The 24421-nt window shown below is 39.0% G+C and overlaps 1 protein-coding gene across 1 annotated transcript; it reads left to right on the plus strand.

Annotated features, from left to right (window-relative positions):
- Positions 1-610: 610 nt before the first annotated feature.
- Positions 611-23635, plus strand: LOC143853075 (T-complex protein 1 subunit eta-like). Its single transcript, XM_077362797.1, has 14 exons — positions 611-779; positions 891-1151; positions 6617-6742; positions 6829-7032; positions 13922-14091; positions 14194-14329; positions 14436-14552; positions 14765-14884; positions 14969-15067; positions 15163-15252; positions 17367-17454; positions 17538-17626; positions 17714-17788; positions 23139-23635. Exons 1-14 carry the CDS (start codon positions 765-767, stop codon positions 23235-23237), a joined length of 1689 nt encoding a protein of 562 aa, XP_077218912.1. The 5' UTR covers positions 611-764; the 3' UTR covers positions 23238-23635.
- Positions 23636-24421: the final 786 nt, after the last annotated feature.

Here is a 24421-nt window from a genome sequence, read left to right on the forward strand (position 1 = left end):
CAGCCCGTTCTACTGTATTTATGACCCCTCTTTTACGCTAGAGACGGGCTGTCCCAAGTAAAAAAGCGCCAATTATATCATTTCCCTACAAAATGTGAAATAGTATCTCCCCCCTCTTCCCAAGCCACCCCTTAAATAGTCTCATAGGCTCATCGAGTTATAGTTACGCTAGAGTGGGTGGCCTAGAGAAGAAAAGGCGAACACTATATCATTTCCTATTTCTACAAAGGGAAATGTTATCCGCATTGCCGTATTTTGATGAGGGCACTCTTCACTTTATTAAAAGTATAGTATGGCCCACACCATAGGGTGATCCAAATCGTCCGTTGGATGGGCCACACCCTAAATAGGTTGTGCCTTAAAAAGCATTTCCATAGGTTAATACTAACCCTCCGATCTGAATCTTAGAGGGTTGATCCTAACCTTCTATAGATTGGAGGGTTAGGATCAACCTATGGAAATGATTTTTGGGGCACAACCTATTTAGGTTGTGGCCCATCTAATGGACGGTTTGGATCATCCTATGGTGCGGGCCATACCGTAATTTTAATTAAGTGAGAGTGCCCTCATCAAACTATACCAGTGGATAACATTTCCCTTCTACAAAACCTAGACTCTTCTTTTAACTTCCTCCAATATTCCCCCAAACCACTCCGCTTCCAAACTCATTTTGAAAACCTCACTTAAACCCCACTCCTCCCATTTCCTCCAAGCCCTAACCCTAACCCTAATTTCCCTCTCTCTCTCTCTCTCTCTCTCTCTCAATGTCGACGATGCTGGTAATCTCTCTGTTCCTCTCTCCATGGATCCCCCTCTCTGCGATCTTTCATTTCTCATTCCGTTTCACATTCTGAATAGATCTGATTGATTTGTGTGTGTTATTTTTGCAGCAACCTCAAATCATACTGTTAAAGGAAGGCACAGACACATCACAGGGTAAGGCGCAGCTAGTGAGCAACATAAACGCGTGCACCGTGGTGGCAGACGCTGTGAGAACGACGCTGGGTCCGAGGGGGATGGACAAGCTCATCCACGACGACAAAGGCAACACCACCATCTCCAATGATGGGGCCACCATCATGAAGCTCCTCGACATCGTCCACCCTGCCGCCAAGATCCTCGTAGACATCGCGAAATCCCAAGACTCCGAGGTATATCATTCATTTATTCCTTATTTGAAAGCTTAATTAAATTGATCCAAACTTGGTTTTTTATTCTTTTTAGGTGTTGATAAGAAGTAGAATAGAAGGGATTTGGGGAAGATTGGTAGATGGTTTTGTGAGGTTTTAAGTCTGGCATTTTATTTGGGTTTATATTATGTAGTTAGCATTGTTTTGCGATGATTCTGAAGAAATTAGGTTATTGAGATATGGAAATGTGTACTCTGTGAAACACTATTAATACCCTTTTATGTATCTGTAATTTCGAACGCTTAGCAAACACATAATATGCATGAGATTCAGCCTGTTGGTGGATGTGAGTAGGCCGGAAGCCACACCCACAAGACGATCTTATACATTCTTTAAAGGGGTTTTGAGGACTGCAAATGGATCATTGAAACAAAAAATGACGGATTTTCCTCGTTCAACTGGTTAAAGTTTCCAATCAGACTATTAGGACCATCTAGTTTGTTTTTTGGGCTATCACACATACTAGATAGTTGAATCTTGTACATGTGCCATTCCTACCATGTTTTTGGTGATAGGAAAAGAAAAGAAGAAAGATGTTTAACATATTATCCTTTACAATAAATTATTGCAGACTTAGAAATGCGTTTCTCTCTCTATTCCTCTCTCTTTTTTTCTTGTTTCTTTTAATGAATACTATCCATTTGTACTAGATAATATAAATGAGTTAAAGAATGGGAGAAGGAGCAATAGTAAAACAACCAATATTGGAAGTTTATGCCTAAACAAAATTGGAAGATGATCCATAAAATGTTTGCTTCTCCTCCTTAGCTTCTAGCACTCTCCCCAATACAAAGCAATGGCCTGACTACTCCTTAGCGAACAAATCTTTCAAGCTAGTTTACCTCTAACAAATACTCAGCATGGGATTCACTTCCATTGAATTAGTAAGTTGCATGGAATCAACATATTCCTACTTATCGTTCTAAGTTGCATCGAATTGCCCACATCCACTCACTTTCTAGTGTTTTTTTATTGGCTTTCACTTTCCAATTCTTTGTAATATTTATGATTCTCAATCTTGCAATCATTTAGTATTAAGGTTTTCATCTCCAACCTCACAATCAACTAGATTTGGGTTGTTTGTTCGTCTCACTAAATTAGAATCATTTCAGAAACCCTAATTTCATATTGTTTTCATATTAGGACTTTAGTCTTAGATCTATCACTTTGATCCATATTACTTCCTATCATATTACAGACTTTGTTCCAAACCGTAATCATCAAAAACCTCACATTACATTCATTTATTCCAAACCCTAATCATCAAAAACCCTAGATTCTCCTAGTTTCTTTCCTTTTGATCTTGCATCACCGTCGGTAAAACTTTTCTTCTTCTTTCAAATAGTTATTTTGAAGAAAAGAAAAAGCATACAGCACCTATACTCCCTCTTCTCCCTCTTTCCCTTTCTTCTTTCCTCGACCATCTCATCTCTCCTCCTGACTCTTACTTCTCGTCTTCCTCACCGTATCACTGCTTTAGTCCCTTACCAAGCTCTATCCTATCCGCCAATGAAGTTACACCTCCTATCTCGCCATCACCATTGTCGGGCCATTCTACACTGCAACACAAAATCACACTGCAACCCCTAATCTTGAGCCATTGCTACACTGCAACCCTATTCTCTCTTTCACTATCCATACCATCCCTGCAAAAAAACAAATTGTTTTGTGTCCATCAGGATGTGAAACCTTTCACTAGTGTCCACATTTTCATTCCCTTCATTGAGGTGATCAACTCAGTGGATGGGCTCGCCATTATATTCCCACTAAGGTAAGTGACGACGTATTGGTCCATTTGGCCCCAGGCAGAGCCTTTCCTTGGAAAATAAAGTAAATCATGCAAAAGGTGAGGCCAATTAGACCTTCATTGAGATGTATAAGTGGAATGAGAAGAGCAATGACTTCTTATGTTTTTTCCTTCGTTTGCTCTGAGTGGGTGAGGTTTAGAGATGGTAGAAATCTATGGTAGAGAGGCCTTAGCAGTTAGTAGTATGTTGCGAGAAGAACATGAATGCTGACAATTCCTTACACCGAAGAGACATGGCTCAATCGAAGGGTCTTTTTTACAATCTAGGAAACTGTAAACTCCACATGGTGAGTCATGGCCATTAGTTCCTTACGGCAACCTTGGATCACAACCCCTATGGGTTGGCCTTCTATGCCTGCGGAGTCGTGTAGTCTGAGCAGCCCCTTTCCCGGTACGACTCATATTATTTGCAACAGAAGAAATCTTGGCAGTGCAAGCAGCCCCTTGCGCAAGTGAATGGTCATAGACAAATGAAAGCACTTCAACATTCCTTCCAAGGTGGGCAATCTGGAGAAGTTGAAGTTGAAGTAGACACTATCTAATTACCTTATTCTTTCCTTTTATAAGAAAAATATTTTTGTTAAAATATTTTTATTGGCTTGTGCAACTAATAATGTCTCAATCCGTCTTTAGATAAGGACACTCTCCCACAACTAATTGATAACAAAATACAGGTTAAATTAATTCTTATACCTCAAATTAGGAAAATCCTCAATATCGTTAATCCGCCTGATCCTTCGATTCATGTTTTGGTTCATGTTTTTGATACTTGATTCGAGCAAATCAATTAGATTGATTGTGCAAGACTTAATCCCAGAGAAAATAAGTGAAATTAACTTTCAAGTGAAAGTTAATTTTTGCAAGGGGTTCTTGTTGTGTTTCTACGCAAACCTTGACCCTTGATGAAACACATGTTCTCAATATCTATATGGCGTTGTATCGGCCTATACAGGCTAATACAACATATACTGACTTATAGGCCCAATATGGTTAATACACATACGGCACGTTTGCAAAGTTTTTTCAAGTCTTGGTTTCTACATTGTAGGGGACCCTAAGAAATCTGATATGTATTAACCAAAAGGTATTTTGTTCTATGTTACTAACAGCTACCAATTGATCTTGTATGTACCAACCGGGGATTTTTTCCTCGTCTTATTTGGCCTTGATGACTATTGGATATAAGCTACTCAAAACAAGTTTTCAATCTCTAAGGAGGTTGTGGATTCGTCAAAGCCCGAGAGAAAACAGCTCTGATTATCCTATGAGTGACCACTAAGAAGATTATAGACATTCATGTAGAATTTCTACTATTCTTCTTCCTCTTCTTGAATGGAAATTTTCTACTATTTTTCTTCTCCTGCGAGCTTTAATAAATTGCTTGACATGTCATAAAAGAACTCACTCCCCTTCTTGAAAAGGATAATAGCATGAAGTATCCAACAGATCAATGGTTGATGCTTGAATAGCCTACATGTCCATACCGAGCCAAAGTGTTAATGAAAAAAAATAAAATCCCAAAAATGTCTCGTAGGAACCCAAGTGTAATCAGATATTGTCTTTTATCTCTATAGCGAGTGGTACAAAGAACATACTTTCTTCCAAGTAGCTTATGGCTGTCTTTGCATCTTAAGTTCCTTAACCAGTTAATTTGCACCACAATATTTTTTGCCCTCCCTCTGAATGCTGTCAATAACATGTTCTTTTTATTTTGAATGGTAATAACATGCTCTTTATGCATAGCTAAGGGGCACACCTAGGGATTATCAATAAGAGAGACATTGCCACCCCAAGCATCTTTCAGAAACCTACACCATTAGCTTGATTGACCCTATATCTAACTCCAATTCTTAACACCAAAAGAATCTCATGGCTTCACCTTTATGACCTAGATCCTTTGCTTCTATTGGACAGTTTAGTGTTGGATTTTAGAGCACCAAGATCTAATTTAAAAGTTTCACCCCATTGGGCACATCTGGGTCCCAACTCTCAAATAAGGTACCATGCTCAACTTTATTAGCCTTCCTTCTAATAATATTTGTTCCTCAACAAATCTTATTCCATTTGCCGAGTGAAGCCTACTTATTCACCTCCCTTAACTTCCTAATTCCCACTCGTTTTTCATAGTAATACTCACCTTCTCTTACCTAGTGAAACTGTGGACCTTGTTCTTCTTGTCATTCCCCTTGCAAAATAAAAAAAATCATCGAGTCCTTCCTAACCTATGCATAACTGCACCTCGTATTGGAAGGGACATGTAATTAACAAGATTGCTAGCCTTCTTTATGATTCGTTCCACTATGGGGCCCTGTGAGGATAGATTTGATGAGTGTGAAGTGGCGAGCCTTCTTTATGATCTTTCCACCATTGGGTCCCATGAGTACCATGGATTTATATGTGCAAAGAGGGAAGACACAGGTAGATCATTGGTAATGAATGCGATCATTGGTAATGAATGCTTCCGCCCCATTCTTCTATCCTACAGTCAGTAGCTAAAGATGCATGATCCGCAACCCTGATCCATCTACTCTAATCTCCCCTACCAGACCCAGCTCAATGGACTTCTAATTTAAATATTGTTATCATTATCTTTGAATGGCTTAAATATTGTTATTGTTCTAAAGAAAAAGTTAAGGGCCTCCTAGTTATTATACTGAGTGTTCTTGTCAAGAACACTCAGTATGATTTTAAAAAACAAAGAAATACTTCTAATGAGTGATGAGAATGTATCTTTAACAGAATATAGATGAAATATATCTTTGACCTTTGCGTAACAATATCATCTGGCTACAACACTGTAAACTTCTTTCACCAACTACTATAACTTCATAGGTGTCATACTCTTTTTTCATTTGCTCATGTATCAGCTGATCTTGTTGACTTTTGTGAATCATCTTTGTCCACTGAGAATATTTTACTTGCAATCTACTTTGTACTCATGTCCTATGTTATTTGATTGCATTTATTTTTCATGGGTTCAGGACTGTTGAGTTCATGGTTATGAAGCCTTCTGTTGATCCTCCAATCATCTGGAACCCATAAACATTGTTTTCTTTTGCTAATATTATTGGCACGTGTTTAATCTGGATTGTTTGATTCTCCATTGAATTGATTATGCCTTGAATAGATAGGACAAACTAAACATGCAACAAATATGGTGCAATATGATTTGGGTGTGGATTTCAGGAAATGGATGGCTACAGTAAAATATCACATTAGAATCTGTATCCACTTCTTTTGGAAATGGCAAATTCTAATGTATATCCATCTAATTGTGTGTGCGCGCGCACGCATGTATGTGAAAATGAAAGAAATACTTTCTTTCACGTGTCAAAAGTGGTGGGCAGAAACAATAGTTCGAATCCCCCTGTAGTAACCCGATGCGCGTGGTTTACGGGTGATTGCTCGTATCCATAGGGATTAGTCCACCCTAAAATGGGGTGGGGGATACCCTATGTCATAAAAAAAAAGTGGCGGGCAGAAACATGCACTTTATTTTGTGGAACCACATTATTCTTATTAACTTTTTTACATTTTTGTATATCACTCCTGCAGGAAAGAAATGGGTAGAGTGTGAACACCTTTTGGAAGTTTTACCTTTTTTTTTTGGTTTGGTCAGGTTGGTGATGGAACCACAACTGTAGTACTTTTTGCAGCAGAGTTTCTGAAGGAGGCAAAACCCTTCATTGAGGATGGGGTTCATCCTCAGAATCTCATACGCAGTTACCGGACTGCATGCTATCTGGTATGTATCTCAAGGTTGTTTCCTTATTATGGTTGGGGATCCTATGTATTTTCTATGAATCGCTAACTTTGAAGCTTCTTTTGCAGGCAATTAACAAAGTCAAAGAGCTGGCTGTAAGTATAGAGGGTAAAAGTCTTGAAGAAAAGAAGAGCTTACTGGCTAAATGTGCTGCTACAACACTCTCCTCAAAGCTGATTGGTGGTGAAAAGGAGTTTTTTGCGTCCATGGTTGTGGATGCTGTCATTGCAATCGGCGCTGAGGATAGGATAAATTTAATTGGCATAAAAAAGGTACCCTTTTTTCCTTTTATATATAGTTGGCACTTGGTTTTTTTATCTTCACATTTTGCTTGGTTTTGTATTGCATAATTTTTATTAGCATTTGACTGAATGAGTAATGCCTTCCAAACTTTTAGATTGATTGAATCTATTTTCTCTCTTTAGATCATTTAACAAGAGAAATTGAAATTTCTTCGTCTTGGCTTCTATATTCATATACTCTGATGCCATTACTTTTTTTTTTTGGTCTCTAGACGTTGCCTTTCTTAGGCTTGGCTTCTACAATCATATACTCTGTTGCCAGTGACCTTTTTTTTTCTGTCTCTAGACTTTGCCTGGTATTTACTTTGACACGTTGTGATCTGGCTCTTGGATTTTTTTTCTTGGAATGATATAGAGAATTTTTATTAAGGTTCTTGGAATCTGTTATATGCTTTTGATATCGTTGGTGGTGCCACATTAGCCTTTAGGTTATAACTTAATAACTATTCATGGTCTGAGCCATAGTTGCCAGGTTGGGAAATGGAAGCGTGAAACGGAAACGTGAAACGCTTGAAAAAAATTAAAGGAGAAACGTGAAACGCCTTTTCTTGATAACTTTTTCCATCTTTTTGTCAAAATCATGTGATATAAAGGGAAATGATTCGCCCCTTTTGTTTACCGGGGACAGCCCCATCTAGGGGGCTGTCTGATGAGGATATTACTTCCTACATACTCCACTGGATGGCTCCTCATTTACACTGGATGGGGTTGTCCTCAGTAAACAAAAGGGGTGAATACTTTATGTAGGAAGTAATATATTCACCCCATTTTCTTACTTGGAACAGCCCTCTTTAGAGTATTGATGGCTTCTCATTTACACTGGATGGGGTTGTCCCCAGTAAACAAAAAAGGTGAATACTTTATGTAGGAAGTAATATATTCACGCCATTTTCTTACTTGGAACAGCCTCCTTTAGTGTATTTATGACTCACCTTTTACACTAGATGGGGCTGTCCCTAGTATTTTGAGATCTGCACAAACCATCTTGTCCTTTTTAGTATTTAAAGAGCTGTCAAAAGTTTATTACTTTCCCAAAAAAGCTCTCACAAATCGATTAAAGAAGAAAAGACAGCTATGCAAATATTAAAATATGGTTGTTATGAAATCGATTAAAGAAGAAAAGACAGCTGTGCAAATATTAAAATATGGTTGTGATGTGTAGCCCTGTTGTTTACTGGGGACAGCCCCATCCAGTGTAAAAGAGGAGTGATAAATACACTAAAGGGTGCTGTTCCAAGTAAGAAAAGGGGTGAAAATATCACTTATCTACATAAAGCATTCGCCCTTTTGTTTATTAGGGACAGCCCCATCAAGTGTAAAAAAGGAGTCATAAATACACAAAAGAGGGCTGTTCCAAATAAAAGAATGGGGCGAATATATAGCTTATTGTATATAATGTCTTTTTATGCATAACCCTAATCATGCCATCTCTCCGAAACGCCTCCATCTCTCTCTCTCTCTCTCTCTCTCTCTCTCTCTCTCATGCGTTTCACCTCCGTTTCACGGGCGTTTCCGCAACGTTTCACATCCATTTCACTATTTTTTTTCCATGTATCATTTCCGTGGAAACACGTTTCCCACTTTGCCCAAGCGTTTCCTGCAACTATGGTCTGAGCACACAAATTTCTCTCTATAATGAATGCTCTGAATAGCCTTTTAATGACATCTGAACCCACGCTTCGGGTTTAAGTAGACAAGATCTCAACGGGTTCGGCATAGTGCGAGCGTGGCCCTTTGACATACTAATGAGGATCGTAGGCGTGCGTGGCCTAATAAGTGGCATATTTGCCCAATCGGAATTTTAATGATTTTATTTTCCACGTTATTTTATTTCCATATTATTTAGATTTAGGCATTTTATTTCTATGTTATTTTATTTCCATGTTATTCCAATTGCCTATATATATGAGGGCCTCATGTATTGGAATTAGCTTTTGGAATAATATTGATTACAAAGTTTTCTCCCCTATTCCCTTCTTCTCTTCTCCTCTTCTGCCCTTTCCCTTTTCTTCTTCATCTTCTTCTACTCTTCTTCTTCTTCCTCTGTTCTTCCCTTTTCTCTTCTCTTGGTCTGCATCGAATTGGTATCGGAGCGAAAGATCCAAGGTTACTGCCAATTGTTTTCACTGTAAACTCCCCATCCTACATCGAAGCCAGGTTTTTCTTGGTTGCCGAGTGTTTTCACCGTAAACTCCCCGTTCTACATCGAAGCTAGGTTTTTCTTGGTTGCCGAGTCATCTCGCCGACTGAACTAATTCATCGTCAACCTTCATCTTGTCTACGCTTTAGCCTTACTAGAGACCTAGAAATAGCTCCCAAAAGTTATGAAATCTCAACCCTTTTGATTTGTACTCCCAAAGCCCATCCCATATCTACCGGCAGCCCTATTTTCACCCAACCGTAAGCCCAGTAAACCTCACAGCACATCCAAAACTGGTTTTTTTCAGTCCCTTGAAGCCCAATCTGGAATCCCCACCAAAGCACTCAATCCCAGCTGACTTCCTTTTCTCAGGCATTAAATGTCAATTTATAAAAATTGAACTTTTTCTTTGAGTGATGGAAGTATCTTTTTTTTTTTTTGAAATGGTTTCGATTGAAGTATCTTAAAAGCAGCATTTCCATATGTTGCTTTCTTTTCGCTGTTGCCTGATATATAATGGCTTCTCTGTGGAACTCACAATCATTATCTGTTTTTAGAACGATCTACTTTTATTGAGATAGTTACCATCAAAATTCATTTTTTTTAATGGTAGAAAATTCATATTTCTCATTTTTAGTATTTTTATGTTCCTTATTTTTTATGAGGTTCTCTCTGCCTATAGTTCTTTTCCTTTGTTTAAATATATTATATAGATTGGTTTTGTTCATTGGAAGTCTTGTTTGTTTCTTACCCATTCATTTATGAGCTAGAATATTTCTTTATTTACGTGCCAAAATGGATCTCATCATCAAATCAAACAACTAAGCGCTCATGTTGACAAATGCAATAGCTTGGGAACCCTTTTTTTTTTTTTTTTTTTTCCGAGGTTCTTCCTCAATGTCTGTGTCATTTTCATTGTGAAAGTTGTGTTTGTGGCCTAACTTGAGATCATATATATTGTTAATGTCCCCATTGTACGATCATGCCTTGATTTTTCTAGATGGTCATAATCCACATCCCATCATATAAGTTCTCTTCCATGCCTTGATCGTCCATTTCTCTCACTATATCTGTGCGTTGACACTTAAACGAGTTTTCACGTCTTTAGCCCCGGGCACTTCTACATGCAGCAATTCAAAGACAGTCACATTGATGTCAATTTGGAGGAAGGTCATAGTCTTCTGAGAGTGTATGTAGCTATTGTGCACGTGCATGTAGAGATGTGTCTTTGTATCTATGTGTATGTATTGTGTTGCACTGTTAGTTACTAGGGTATGGGGTACAGGAAAGTTGTACAAAATGAAAAATGAGCGGTATTTCAAACAATCCATACGTATGTGCAATGTGGATATTTGATAATTTTTTGTTTTCAACTAGTTTGTAAAACACAAGTTCATGCATCTCTCGACAATACATTCTGTTATGAAATAAAGTAATCTCCAATAGTTCAGTGTTCGAGGCCAAAAGTACAGTTGCACATAATTATTGGTAGTGCCTAGTCAGGATACTATGTATGTGAGTATACAAAAGAGATGAACCTCGTTGGTCTGCAATACACATTCAATGTGCAGTTTCTGATCAAATTGTGTATGTGTGCATGCCTTATCGAATTATTTGTGTGCGTGCATGTACCATAGTTTTAGATGCGTTATCGTGGATTCCCTCGAGTAGACTCCCTTTTACCTTAGCCGCTTTCCGCGTTTGCCTCCGCATTCTGCATTTTGCTCTCTAGAGTCAATAAAAGCTCCTTTGACTCTCCCAAATTATGATCACGTCAACCGAGTACTCAGCCGCGTCAACTGAGTATTCGACTGCATCGTGCTGAGTCGACTAGAATTTTCTTTGGTTGCGTTTTGACCTACATCCGCATTTTGGAACACTGGCATGTACACGTGTATGTGTGCATGTGTTCTCTTAGATTTTTTTTAAAAATTTATTTCTCTTATTATGTATTTTTTTTTGAAAATTCGATTATTATGTATTTTCTCTTAAGAGTTTACTTTATAATATTCATTAATTAATTTATTTTTGTACGGAAGTTTCGATATGTCTTTAATTTTGAGTTAGCCATGTCACACTTGACATTTTGACGCTCGGCACTGTGCCACCTGTTATGTAGCACCGAGCCAGACCACTTCAAGGGTCATTTGTAAGGGACGCTATATTTACTCTACGAAAGCTGTTGATTATACTTTGTTGAAACTATCATTTCTATTTTCATGGTAAAATTGTATTAGAGTTAAAATTGTGGAGGCATAATTCCTCATGGAGTTAATCAGTAACAACGGCTGTGTTTGTTCGCCATTCTCCGAACCCGGTTACTCGGAGAAAGCAAAACGGGCGTAGTGCTGAGTCCCAGAAGTGTCTCCCCATCACTTCGTGAATTCCGTCTAAAATCCTGTTCGGGAAGTGCGGATTCGGCGATGCGGGCCATTTTTCCGAGAAGGGAAAATACAAAATTGCTCAGGAGAATGGTTGCCAAACACGACCTGAATTTCTTCTGGAGTCTAATGCCTTCTCATGCGAGCTTGATTCCAAGCAAAAGGGCTTGGTGTGAGGGCTTAACCTTTTTTCTTTTTTAAAGACAAAAGTAAATCAATGACTAGCAAGACTATTAATTAAATATCGATCCCAATTCTACCTATTTAGTGCATGAAACACAAATTGATCTGTCCGCGCTGCTAGCGTCAGAAGCAAGCAACCTGCCTTACTGTGGGGGCTTACTCTTGAATTTTGTTTTACATGCTTCTGGAACATTTTAGTTTCTCAAATTTTTTTTTTTCCCAGTTTGGGTTCATAACTAGTGTCGCTCGTGACTTCTTTTTTTTTGAATGGTAAAATGATTAAATTTCATTAAAAGAGACTGAGATGGTCCAATACAATGAAAGAGAGCGAGAATATACAAAAAGAAAACTAAGAGGGATAGCGTGACCACATTAAGCGGGGAGAAAATCGAAAATCTCAAAATCCTCTTTGTAGCCCCGGCCCTAACCATCGTTTCTGCATCCCTGTTTGCCGTTCTCCTTATATGGCGAAAGGATATATGCTTGGAGAGCCTACAATATTGTTTATCTCATTGAAGAAGGCTGCAAATCTCCAAGGGGGAAGGTGAGATCCAGATAACCTCCATATGACATTTAAGGAGTCCCCTTCAACCATTACTTTATTAAAATCCTCACCCACAAGGAGCTTGATCCCTTTATGTACCGCACACACTTCCTCATTAGAGCTAGCCACCCCAATAGGGCCTGTAAAAACCCATCTCACGACTCCATCAGCATCCCTAAGTACTCCCCCAATACTTGCTAGACCCGGATTACCGAGGCTAGACCCGTCGAAATTGAGCCTCAAGAAACCACTAGCTGGAGGCTCCCAATTCTGAACAATCCGAGCACTCCTCTCTGAGCTCGTGACTCTTAATCTCAGATTGTACCTTCCTAACCTTGTACTCTTTCAAAGTGGCTGTTCTACACCTACTTTGCGTGGCATCTCTTTGTTCTGTCTGAATCGCTTCCTTGGATCCTTTTAGTTCCTTCTGTAGTTGGCTATCTGATGAGGATATTGAGTTCCATCATACCCAGAAGGACCTAAGCGGACTGTACAATAAATGATGTCATCAGAATAGGCCCTATCCATGTCGTTTTCTGCTCAACCTTTGTGGTCCTTCTCCTGGTTCCCAGGGATCCCAGATGACGGAACCCTAGGAGAGCCGCCGACTCCAACTATCGTCAATGTATGATCCATACTAGATCTGACCAACTGCCTCTCTTTCTCCGCCGTCTGCCCCACCACGTATTGTTAAGTCAAGTTGATGGAACGAATCATTCTCACCCGATAGTGACATTGATCCGCAAGAAGCTCAGCGAACTCTTGAAATAGCCAAAGCTAGCTTGAGCAGGGTTCAAGAGATGAGAGAATTAAGGATAGCTACTAGAAAGACCAATCCAATCCATAATGATGTACGGGTAAATACAACATTTTTGGTACTTGACCAACCATCGGAAGAAGCAAATACAACAGGTACACTAATCGGTAAGATTGATGAAGTAGCAATTAATGCAAAAAGAGCCAATTGAAAAGCAATAGGTATGCCTGCGCAACAATCAGACTAAGAAAGGGAATTTCGCTCTTGAGAGAGTAAGGTTGATTAATCGACATGTTATTATTTTAGAGGCCCCTTAGTGATTTTTAATTTAATTTAGAAGTGAGTTTAGGTGGGGTATCTTTGAATGGTGTTTTTAAGTTTTTCCTTTTGGACATGGATTCCGTCTAGGAAAGGATTTGTTTAATGCTTTCAATGGTTGAGATTCAAGGATGATGGATGTCTAGGGTTTTGTTGGAGGTTTTAGGATTGTTTAAGAGTCGTATTTTGTTTTTCTTTGAGGTGTGTTTCTTATTTTTTAATTGATATTTGACAACTATCGTATTTGAGTTTTTTTTTGAATGGTACTAACAAATTTGAGGTATGGATTCTCCATTTGTTTAGGGGGGATTTGTCATACTAGGCCCTTTTCACCCTCTAGCTCTATTGTCTTTTTTTTTTATTTGATTGCTTCTTTTTTTCTTCCATCTTGGACGCTGTTTGGGGACACATCTTGATGGATTTTCAGCATTACCCTTATTGAAAGTGAATAGTACATCAAGATTTGGTGTAGCCTTATTATTGAGACTAGTTAGAAGTAAAGCTTTTTAAGACAACACTTGTATGCCTCTCTGTAGGTTCCTGGAGGTACGATGCGAGATTCTTTTCTTGTAAACGGCGTTGCTTTTAAGAAGACATTTTCCTATGCTGGTTTTGAGCAACAACCAAAGAAGTTTTTGAATCCAAAGATTCTTCTGTTGAACATTGAATTAGAACTGAAATCGGAGAAAGAAAATGCAGAGATCAGGTGTCCTTAATTGGTCCTATTGTTTTGCGTACCCTCCTCTTTTTATGCGTACCCTTCTGTAGGCTTATTCCTAACATCACTTTTTTGCTTTGTTACTTGCAGACTAACAGATCCACTACAGTATCAATCCATTGTTGATGCTGAGTGGAATATCATCTATGACAAGTTGGACAAATGTGTGCAAAGTGGGGCCAAAATTGTCCTTTCACGGCTAGCAATTGGTGATCTAGGAACACAGGTAACTTCCCTAAACAGATGCGACTGTTTAATTTCACCTACATAGGACCATCACATGGATCATCGCCTGTTTTTTTTAATGGTAATCATCGCCTGGTTTTGTGCAGTATTTTGCAGATCGAGATATTTTCTGTGCTGGCCGTGTAACAGAAGAGGATTTGCAACGTGTTGCTGCAGCGACCGGTGGAACTGTACAGACGTCTGTCAACAACATTGTTGATGAGGTTACTATTTTACGTCTTAATTACCTATATTATTGGGTTCTCAATTTTGAAAATATGATTTTTCAGTTGACACTGTTGATTTATTTTTCTTTTTAATAGGAAATTAGAGCTGTTGGTAGCAATATTATCCACTGTTTCTTTCTTACCCTTCATATAGTATAATTTGGTTTTCGCCCCTGTGTAATTGAATGAGGGTGTTTTTTGTGGATTAGGTTCTTGGATCATGTGAACTTTTTGAGGAAAGGCAAGTGGGAAATGACCGGTTCAACATTTTCAGTGGATGCCCTTCAGGTCAGACTGCAACAATTGTTCTTCGTGGTGGAGCAGATCAGGTTTTCCATTTGTACCAATGCCCACTTGCATAACAGCTATCATTTTGAAGTGTGGACTCTGAAGATCTTTCCAAATTGTTTCAGTTTATTGAGGAAGCGGAGCGGAGCCTACATGATGCCATAATGATTGTCAGAAGAGCTCTAAAAAACTCCACTGTTGTTGCTGGGGGTGGTGCTATAGATGTATGGCAACTATAGCAACCTATAGGGAACTTGATTATGTTAATTTTATGAAGGATATTCTTGTCTTGTTTCTGAATGTGTTATTTCTGTGGCAGATGGAGATAAGTAGGTATTTAAGACAGCACGCCCGGACAATAGCTGGGAAGTCGCAAATGTTTATTAATTCATACGCCAAAGCGCTTGAGGTAGGCATTATAATAACTTCAAATTTTCATTCTCTCTTCTCTGAGGATTAATAGTTATACAGCTTCAGTTTGTACATTTATGTGCCAACCCATTTGCAAGAAAATTGTCTTAAGTTTGGATCTTTCATAAGAATTCTATCCATTCATTATCAGCCTCCTTGCAAGTAGTATTCGATGAATAGTTTACTTAATTGTTGGCTACATACACTTTCATTTTTCATCACTTGGGTTATTATCAATCGTTGCAACTAATAAAGGTACACATTAAGCAAGATCCCTGGTAGGTTGAGTTTCGGTTGTTCTGGTGGCCAGACATGAGCATCAGATTGGCCTAGGGTGCATAGAGTTTACTGGAAAAGTTGCTATGTTGCCACTTAGTAAGGTGTGCACATGTGTATACACACACACATACACACACCCACAGATTTGTGTGTCACTATGGAAAGATGTCACAAAAACACTAAAAAAGGTGACCCTGGTTAATACGGGGGGCGCATTTATCATTAGCCATAGTTATGTATGCATTGTATATGCATACATGAGGAATGCTAGCTGCAGACCCAAGGTCCAGAGATGCACCTCACAGATGCAGACTCATGGAGACAGTTCCCTGTTTTGAATGTTTTCCAACCCAAAATACGTGCGTCTGTGTGAGTTGCATCTGCGGACCTTGCATATTATGGCTTCTGCTAGGAAAACTAGTGGTATAATCGAGCAAGGCAACTGGCAATTGGTGTTCAGTCCGTTTAAGAGAGAAACTGGCAGCCGATTCTCTTGGTTGCATTTGAAAGCAGAGAACTGACTGAATTAGTCGATTTGATAGCTTCATGATCCGTAGCTCCTCCATCTGCAACCACCACCCATCCTCTCCTTTGACGGCCTCTATCGATTCCAAGTCATTCTACTCTCTTCTTCTTCTTGAGCTGCTCGGATATTCCTAGATCTGCTTGGTTGAGATATTAACACTAACTGATCCAAGGTGAACCGATGAACGATGAAAGTGAGTCGGTGCCCATGGAAAGTAATAGAACGATTGGGGTTTATAGGGTGTGAATAAACCCACACAAACCAGTATGCTTGTGGGATTATATAGTCAACTGGATATATCTCTGGTTGGTGAATCCAGAAAGCAAAGTGGGAGTTGAAAATCAAAGAGCCCATGGATAGATCTATAGCTAGCAATTGCGAAGACAGTGTGGTGATAGGCGGCATTAGATGAATACACACTTCTTCTCCCAAGAGATGTTTTAGGTATTTTGTTTAGGTTCTGAAACACTGCCATGCCACTGCTTCTCACCACTCGCAACACCGCTTGCGATTTTGGTTCTTAGCTTGTAGGGAATACCCTGCAACGATAAGGCAAAGTGACTGGGTTTGCCAAGTTGAACTGAGAAAAAAATGGAGGCAGATGTATTGCGGTGATTACTCTAGAAAACATAGCTGGATTGTACAATTATTAGCTGCCACAATTAATATGAAAATTGAGAAATTCTTCCCATTACGCAGCAGTGAATATCTATGTACAATGTGAAACAGATACCAATCCTATATCACTCCCTTTCAACCCGTAACTCCTCACCAATCCACTCGATGAATATTTGAAGACCAGGTAGTCCATATTTGAACATAACATTTTATAAAATTGGGTACATTCCTAGTTGGTTGTATGGCCGTGCCCAAAAGTAGCTTGCCCATCCAAACACATATTTGTCTGGTCCTAAATACACATTCTGAATGAAGTTTCCATGTTAACCTCGATGCTAAAGCTAAAAGGACAATGACATCTTTGGGATAACCAGTAAATCCCTATCCTCTTTGTACAGAAAATAACAGTATGCCTCTTGTCAGAAAAAAAGATATTTAATTTTCTCTCATTTGCAATCTTTCTGTTTGTTTTTTTTATTCATTTTATGTTTAATGGTTTCACCCTCAAAAGGTCGGTAGTGAAATCTGATTTCTGTTTAAACAGTCATGCATGTCAAGCAAGCCAAGGCAGCAGTTGTTTTTCAGTTAGCTAGTTAAGGTAGTTGCGTATTAAATCTGTAGTGGTGACTGGTGAGAGTCTATCATAGGTTTATTTAAACGTGGGAGTTAATGCTTTCCTACTTGTGCAGATTATCCCACGCCAACTCTGCGACAATGCTGGATTTGATGCAACTGATGTACTCAACAAACTCAGACAGAAACATGCTCTCCCATCTGGTTAGCCTCTTCAAATTTTCTAGTTGTCATTGCAAAATTTGCATTTACTGATGTTGCAAAATTTGCAACATGGGTTATTACAGGTGAAGGTGCACTTTATGGAGTGGATATCAACACTGGTGGGATTGCCGATTCATTTGCTAACTTTGTGTGGGAACCTTCAGTTGTGAAGGTATTGACGGTCCTTAGAGTTTTTTTTTTACTTCATCTCAGAAATGACAATTTGCTTTTGATACTGACGATAAGCCATCTTTTACAGATCAATGCCATCAATGCTGCGACTGAAGCAGCTTGTCTTATTCTAAGCGTGGATGAAACAGTGAAAAACCCCAAGGTAACATAAAGTTGTCCAAACTGGTGGCTTTTGAAAATCTAAGTATGTTCCTTGGCTGCCTGCATCTTCCTTTTATCATGATGAGGTCTTTTTCTTTTTCTTTTTTTTTTTTGGGGGGGGGGGGGGGGGGGGAGGCGGGGGAGGACTTCATTTTTATTAAACCATTACACATGCTGATAGACACTCACGACACCCATATACCCACTGGCATTGCTTCTTATTTGATTGTTATGTTTTTAGTTGATCGTCTTCTAAAAAAAAATGTTCTAGTTGATTGTTATCAGATTGACGTCGTGAATTTTCAAGTATCTGAGCTGAGCATCATGTAGGAGTTAGAAAACCTTAACATCTGTTTTATAGATCCAATGTGAACTTGTTCCACTATAGTGTGTGTGTGTGTGTGAGAGAGAGAGTTTTTGTATGGTGTAAGTCCTTATAGTCCCCTTTTTTTTTCAAAAAGGTACTGTACGAACCACACTATAGGATGATCCAACCGTCCATGTGATGGGCCGCAACGTAATAGGTTGTGCCCCAAAAATCATTTCTGTAGGATGATCCCAACCCTCCGATCCATAGAGGAACGGATATTATGGAAACCTCTATTAATTAGAGGGCTAGGATCATCCTATGGAAATGATTTTTGGGGCACGGCCTATTTATGTTGTGTTACATCACATGGACGGTTTGGATCATCCTATGAAGTGGTTCGTACAGTTCTTTTGAAAAATTACGGGACTATAAGGTCTTACACCATATAAAATCTTGTGTGTGTGTGTGTGAGAGAGAGAGAGAGAGAGAGAGAGAGAGAGAGAGAGAGAGAGAGAGGAAATCGTCTATGCGCGCCTGCTCAGATAAGTATCTGCGCTCGAGTGTAGAAACGGCATCTGATTGGTCCATCCGTTTAAAATTAAATGACACAAGCAAAAAAGATAGTCGAGTTCATTACCTTTTCATGTTCTAAAAATATCTTTCGACTTTCTCTCTTTCAAGCGGAGAAAAATACAGCGAAGCTAGGGTTTTCTTTCACTCTCTCTGGTTCGTTGTTTTCAACCAGCGACAGAGTGAGAAGTCGCGAGAGAGAGGTAAAGTTTGCAAGAGTTTTGGTTTCATGCCCTATCAAGAAAATTACTGAAGATTCCCGTCGGTGATTTATACACAAGGTTTCTATCCGACTTTCTTCCTCGGTGAAAAGTCTTCAGTCACACAAGGATTTTTATCTTCATTCATGATTTGTACATTTTTTGTTGTAAATGGGATTTTTATGGTTTTTTTCCACAACGTTTTCGCCAAAAAAGGGATTTGTGATTTCTATTGTTTGTGATTTCAATTGTTTTTCTGGTGTGTATTTTTTGTGATTTCTGTGATTTCTATGGTTTTTTTATGGTTCGTAGAAATTTTGAATTTTTGTTGTATTATTATTCAGGAAAAAGGATTTGAGTAAGAGTTTTTGGTATATTTCTGATGTGATTCTATGGTTTGTGATTTTAAGAGTTTTAGGGTTTCTATTGTTTGTGATTTCTGTGATTTCTATGGTTCGTAGAAATTTTCCATGTCAAAAGTTACTTGTAATCTGAAAAATTTGATGCATGAAGAAACTGTGATGAACTAGACTGGATTTGGTAATCTATAAAACCTTTTTGGTTGTTTCAACATTAGTTTTCTTTCAAAAAATAAAAAAGATGCTTTCTATCATTCGAAAGTGTTGGGTGATCCAATTTTACAACTCTACATTTCATTTTTTTGTTAGAATTGGTTTATCATTTCATTTTCTTTCTTGTTAGACTTTCCTGTTTCACAAGTTCTTGACAAAATAGAATGAGTGGATTGTTTTCCTTGTTATTAAGGCACAAGTAATGACTGATTCTTTGTCGCCAACTTCTGGGTTTCCTATCGAAGAAGTTAGTGCTCCGTCGTCAGGGTTTGTTGATGACGTTATGTCCCAATCTTGTGGGTTAACAATCAATGATGTAGATGAAAACGGGTTAATTCTAAAAGATGAAGGGGAATATTTAAATGATGTGAATAGCGAGGAGAGTAGAGAATAAGCCGTATGTTGGCCGGGTGTTTGAAAGAAGCGAGGATGCCTACGACTGTTATAATGCATCATATGGGTTGGGTAAAGGTTTTGGGATACGAAGATCAAGTACATCAAAGTCGACGAAAACACACGTAGTGATATTTAGGAAGTTTGTGTGTGACAAGCAGGGAAAGAAAGATTCTAAGGACAAGAGATTGGCTGGTAGAGGGGTAAAGAAGCGTCGTACTGTTAGAGTGGGATACAGAACTTGTGAAACAGTTAAATATGAATAAAATTGATGCTTTCTTTTGTTGATCGGGTGTGATGCCTGTTTTCAAATGTGATGCTTCATATCCTAAAGTGTGATGAGGAGAACCTTGGTGTGACTACATGTTTATTTTCTTATCCCCGTACCTTTCCTTCTCTTTATTTTTTTTCTTCTCTTTCCCTCCTTTCTTTATTTCTTTTCTATGATCTGTTCTCCCAAGTCTTGCACCCATTGATACCCATCATCAAGCTTTTCCAGCACATTCAACCTTTCTTCACTTAACCTTTCGGCCCATCAATCAGACATATTAAATCCTGTTGCAGATTTGTTTGGGTCTGTGTTGTCAGTTCGATACAGACCATTCTGTTTTGTTGCCGTTCAGTTTTTCTCCAGTCTTTGCCCTAAAATTTTCTTACATTTATACCCTTTACGTTGGTCTGTCCAGAACCTCTTCGCTTCCATGTGAACTGTTGATTAAGAACACTTTTAGACTTTTTCTGCAACATTCCTTTTACTTCCGCCTTCCCGTTTGTATCCTGCACCCTGAAATTGACCTACGACTTATTCCCTTGCTACCTCATTCCCAAAAATTTCAGAGTTGTATGAGATTGTGAACTAAGACCCTGCCGCACAAACAGTTCACTTATCTTTAATGTTCTTTAAATTAAAAAAAAAATGCTGTGTTGGTAACCCCTGCATCAATTGGTATCCAAGCTGCATGAAAGTGATCTTTTTGTACCCATACTGTATCAGGAGACTTTAATATTGGAGTACTAGAAACCTACTGTTATATCAGAAAATATGTTCTCCAATTGATGGAGATTCTAGGACACAAACCTGGAATTAAGGCACCCTATTAGAATTAAGGTTGTGGAATTAAGACAGAAACCTGGATATGTACAATGGAGCAGTAACTAGTGTTAGAACTAAGGATGGCACGTCTAGTAAGTTTCCAATTACAATAGGACTGCACCAAGGATCAGCTCTAAGCCCTTATCTTTTTACGCTAGTTATGGATGAATTCAAAGAGGGCATCCAGGATGAGGTGCCGTGGTGTATGTTATTTGCAACAGTATTAATTGACGAAACTAAAGTAGGAGTTAGTGCTAAGTTAGACTTAGAGTTATGGAGGACTACCTTGGAATCCAAAGGTTTTAGACTAAGTAGGACTAAGAGTATGTGGAGTTCAACTTTAGTAATGTAAGGAGGTGGTGCGAGGACGTAGTAATTATGACTGGACAGGAGGTACCTGAGTGGGATATCTTTCGCAATCTTGGTTCAATCCTACATAGGAAGGAGAGATTGAAGAGGATGTTAACCACAGAATAAGAGCAGGTTGGTTGAAGTGGAATCATGCTTCGGGAGTTTTGTGCGACCGTAAAATACCTACCAAGTTGATAGGGAAATTCTATAAGACCGCTGTGAGGCTAGCCATGCTGTACAGCTCAGAATGTTGGGCCACCAAGAACCAGCATGTGCATAAGATGAGTGTAGCAGAGATACGACTGCTTAGATAGATGTGCGGCCACACAATGTTAGATAGAATTAAAAATGAAGACATCTGTAAAAGGTGGGGGTGGCACCAGTTGAGGAGAAGATGAGAGAGCACCGCTTAAGAATCCAACTAGTGTCAGGATTAGACTTGATGAATTTGAGCTGGGTAGATTCTCTCACCTTCTTCATGAAAATTTTCTGAAGGATTCATTAGCCGACCCCAACTAGGTTGGGACAAAGGCTTAGTTGAGTTGAGTTGGGTAGAAGAAAAAAAAAAAGATAAGAAACTGAACTTACAAACAATCGGTGGGAGAGAGTTTGATAGCTAGGCAGAAAGAATCGTAAACATGAAGACAGGGTTAAGGTTTCAGAAAACAAAGAAAATCACATATTTGAGAACCAAGGTTGGAGAGAATTAGAATAAACAATGCTTTGGGAAGGAGATATAAGAGAATAGAAAGTTCCTGAGTAAACAAACATCTAAGAGTCCCTTGAAGTTTCCTGATTGAAACTAACACCTAACAATCCTAATTCTGCCTGTATAGAAGTAGGTTACTAATGACTTTCTCTAATTGTTAACAGCCCTTCTAATTACATTTAAAACAGAGCCCCAACATGAATAGTGCAAAAAAATATAACGACAATTATACCTCTCCAAAACAAAGAAAATGCTTAAGGCACTTCTAGTGCTCCCCCCCCCCCCCCCCCCCCCCCCCCCCCTCTCTCTCTCTGGCTGGGCCCAATTATAGAAACATCTACAACACTGTTTAAAAACTTTCTGAGTCAATCATCAAATCACCCCCTCAACTCAGTTTAAGTCTGAGTTTTGGCCTAACAAGTCAATCAGAACTCCTTTGGCTCATCCCCGAGTTATTGAAAAATGAACCACACCAATCATTGGCTTGCCCAGACCCCTGTTTATTTTGGCTGAGTTTTCATCCGATCCTGAGTTTTTAAACAGTGGTTGTTTTGTGGGTTTTTTTTGGTTGTCCTCCCAAATAGGCAGACCAGTATGGAGTGCTCTTGCCTTTGCCTCATTGGAGTCTGCCATTCCTATGGGATCAGATTCTCGTGAGTTCTTGTTGTGGGAGGGAAAACTCAAAATGTGGTGAAATGGGGCGATTGGATGAGTAAATGTCCTAGATGATTGATTCTTATCCTCAAGATTGGTAATTTTAGTAGAGGGAGGGTGTTTTCTTTTTGTCATCTGTTAAGAGAAGCCAATGCCATTACAGATGTGTTTGCGGAGGTAGTTAATGTAGAGTTTTTTAGTGGAGGGCCAACCTTTGCCCCTTTGTTTTCTTTGATGTTTTGGTAACTTGGATTACTTATATTTGAAGCAATGCATAGAAATTTAGCTTATGATAAACTTGAAATGAGAGTTATTCATGATTGCACTACAATTTTTCGTCCTTGATGGTATTTCGTGCACCATGAAACAGAGTCATGCACTCGATTATGTTTTTCCAGATTTGGTTAATCTATAATTATGTTATGGTTTTTTTAACGGTTAATTACGTTATGGTTTCCTGTAAAAAAGCCTTAAATTATGTTATTTGTTGATAATGCAGTCAGAGAGTGCTCAAGGTGAAGCTGCTGCAAGTGCAATGGGTCGAGGCCGGGGTGGGGCGGGCTTTCGTGGCCGGGGCCGAGGCATGCGTAGGCGATGATGATCCTGGGGTGGGGCGGGCTTTCGTGGCCGGGGCCGAGGCAGATGATGATCTTCATGGGTTAGATTCGAAAACGATACCTAGTTCTTTGCAGACAAGATTTTGAAGTGAGAAAAGAGTTTTGATTTCCTCTTAGCTTTTGCTGCTGTTTTGATTATGTGGTTTGGTGTCTTCTACTTGTAAGTTTTGTACGCGGACTATTTAATGTATTTTTAAGTGTGATTTGAAACAGCAATTGTGAAACTTGGGTGTGTTTCATCTGTATTTCCCATTGAAGCTTTTATTCTGCTGCTTTCAAGACAAAACCTTATATCATCCATGCAGTAGATGGGGGAAGCAGTTTAACCCTTACTGTGTTGTAACTGAACCATTTTGAAGTCTTTGGGGTTTTGTGCTTAGTCATTTTCACCATTCTTTCTACCTTAAGGCCGTCAGACAACCCACTGCTGACTGGTCATGCCCCAAAAAATGCCCCTTATAAGCCCTTTGCTTTTCTTCTGAATTTTGACTGTTTTTTTTTTTTTTAAAGTTTATATACAGGCCATGAATCGGAGGGTTTGAATGAGCTGGGCTTGGGATTTCGTTTTGGTTCGAAATAAGCAGGAAACAATGAAGCCCGAGGTTGTGGGCCATGGCCCATTTTTATATAGGACCCAGCATATATCAATTGTTTGGATCATCATATTTGTATTCTGGGCTCAGTAGAGATTGGTGGTTTGAATAATCAATCAATTGGTGGGTCCAGCGACTTGTTGATTTGAACCGTTCATCTATGAATGAATGTGTAGTAATAATACTGAAAATCTCACTATCAACCCTTTAGATGGGTCCCTATGATCAATCTTCCGGCCCTCAGAGTGGATGATCTCATCGACTTGAACGTAGCGGGTCTCCTATTTGATTGATCTGAGCCGTCCATTTGATAGGCCCTGCTCTCCATCCCATGGCCCAAAAATCACACCAATTCTATCATCTAATAATCCATATGTTTTATGCTTGAACATGGATGGTTTAACAAAAACTACACTGGTGATGGACGGTTCACATTCAATACCTAAAAACTACACATTATTGGATGCTTAAGATTGCATGATTGGCCTGATTTTCGACCTTTAATGTTTCCAAAGCAAGGCCCATCAAGTGGACGGTTCAGATCGATCAAAGGTGGGACCCACTATGTGTAT

Source organism: Tasmannia lanceolata, unplaced genomic scaffold (assembly GCF_043159265.1).
Source record: "Tasmannia lanceolata isolate RefF3 unplaced genomic scaffold, GAP_Taslan_0.1 ptg000019l, whole genome shotgun sequence".
Classification (NCBI taxonomy): domain Eukaryota; kingdom Viridiplantae; phylum Streptophyta; class Magnoliopsida; order Canellales; family Winteraceae; genus Tasmannia; species Tasmannia lanceolata.

Bases quoted from the DNA above. Each gene is read 5' to 3' on its own strand.
- LOC143853075 (XM_077362797.1), top strand. The intron at 14,553-14,764 runs GTTACTATTTTA...TTTGTGGATTAG, and splicing joins TCAACAACATTGTTGATGAG to GTTCTTGGATCATGTGAACT. The intron at 17,455-17,537 runs GTTAGCCTCTTC...GGGTTATTACAG, and splicing joins GAAACATGCTCTCCCATCTG to GTGAAGGTGCACTTTATGGA.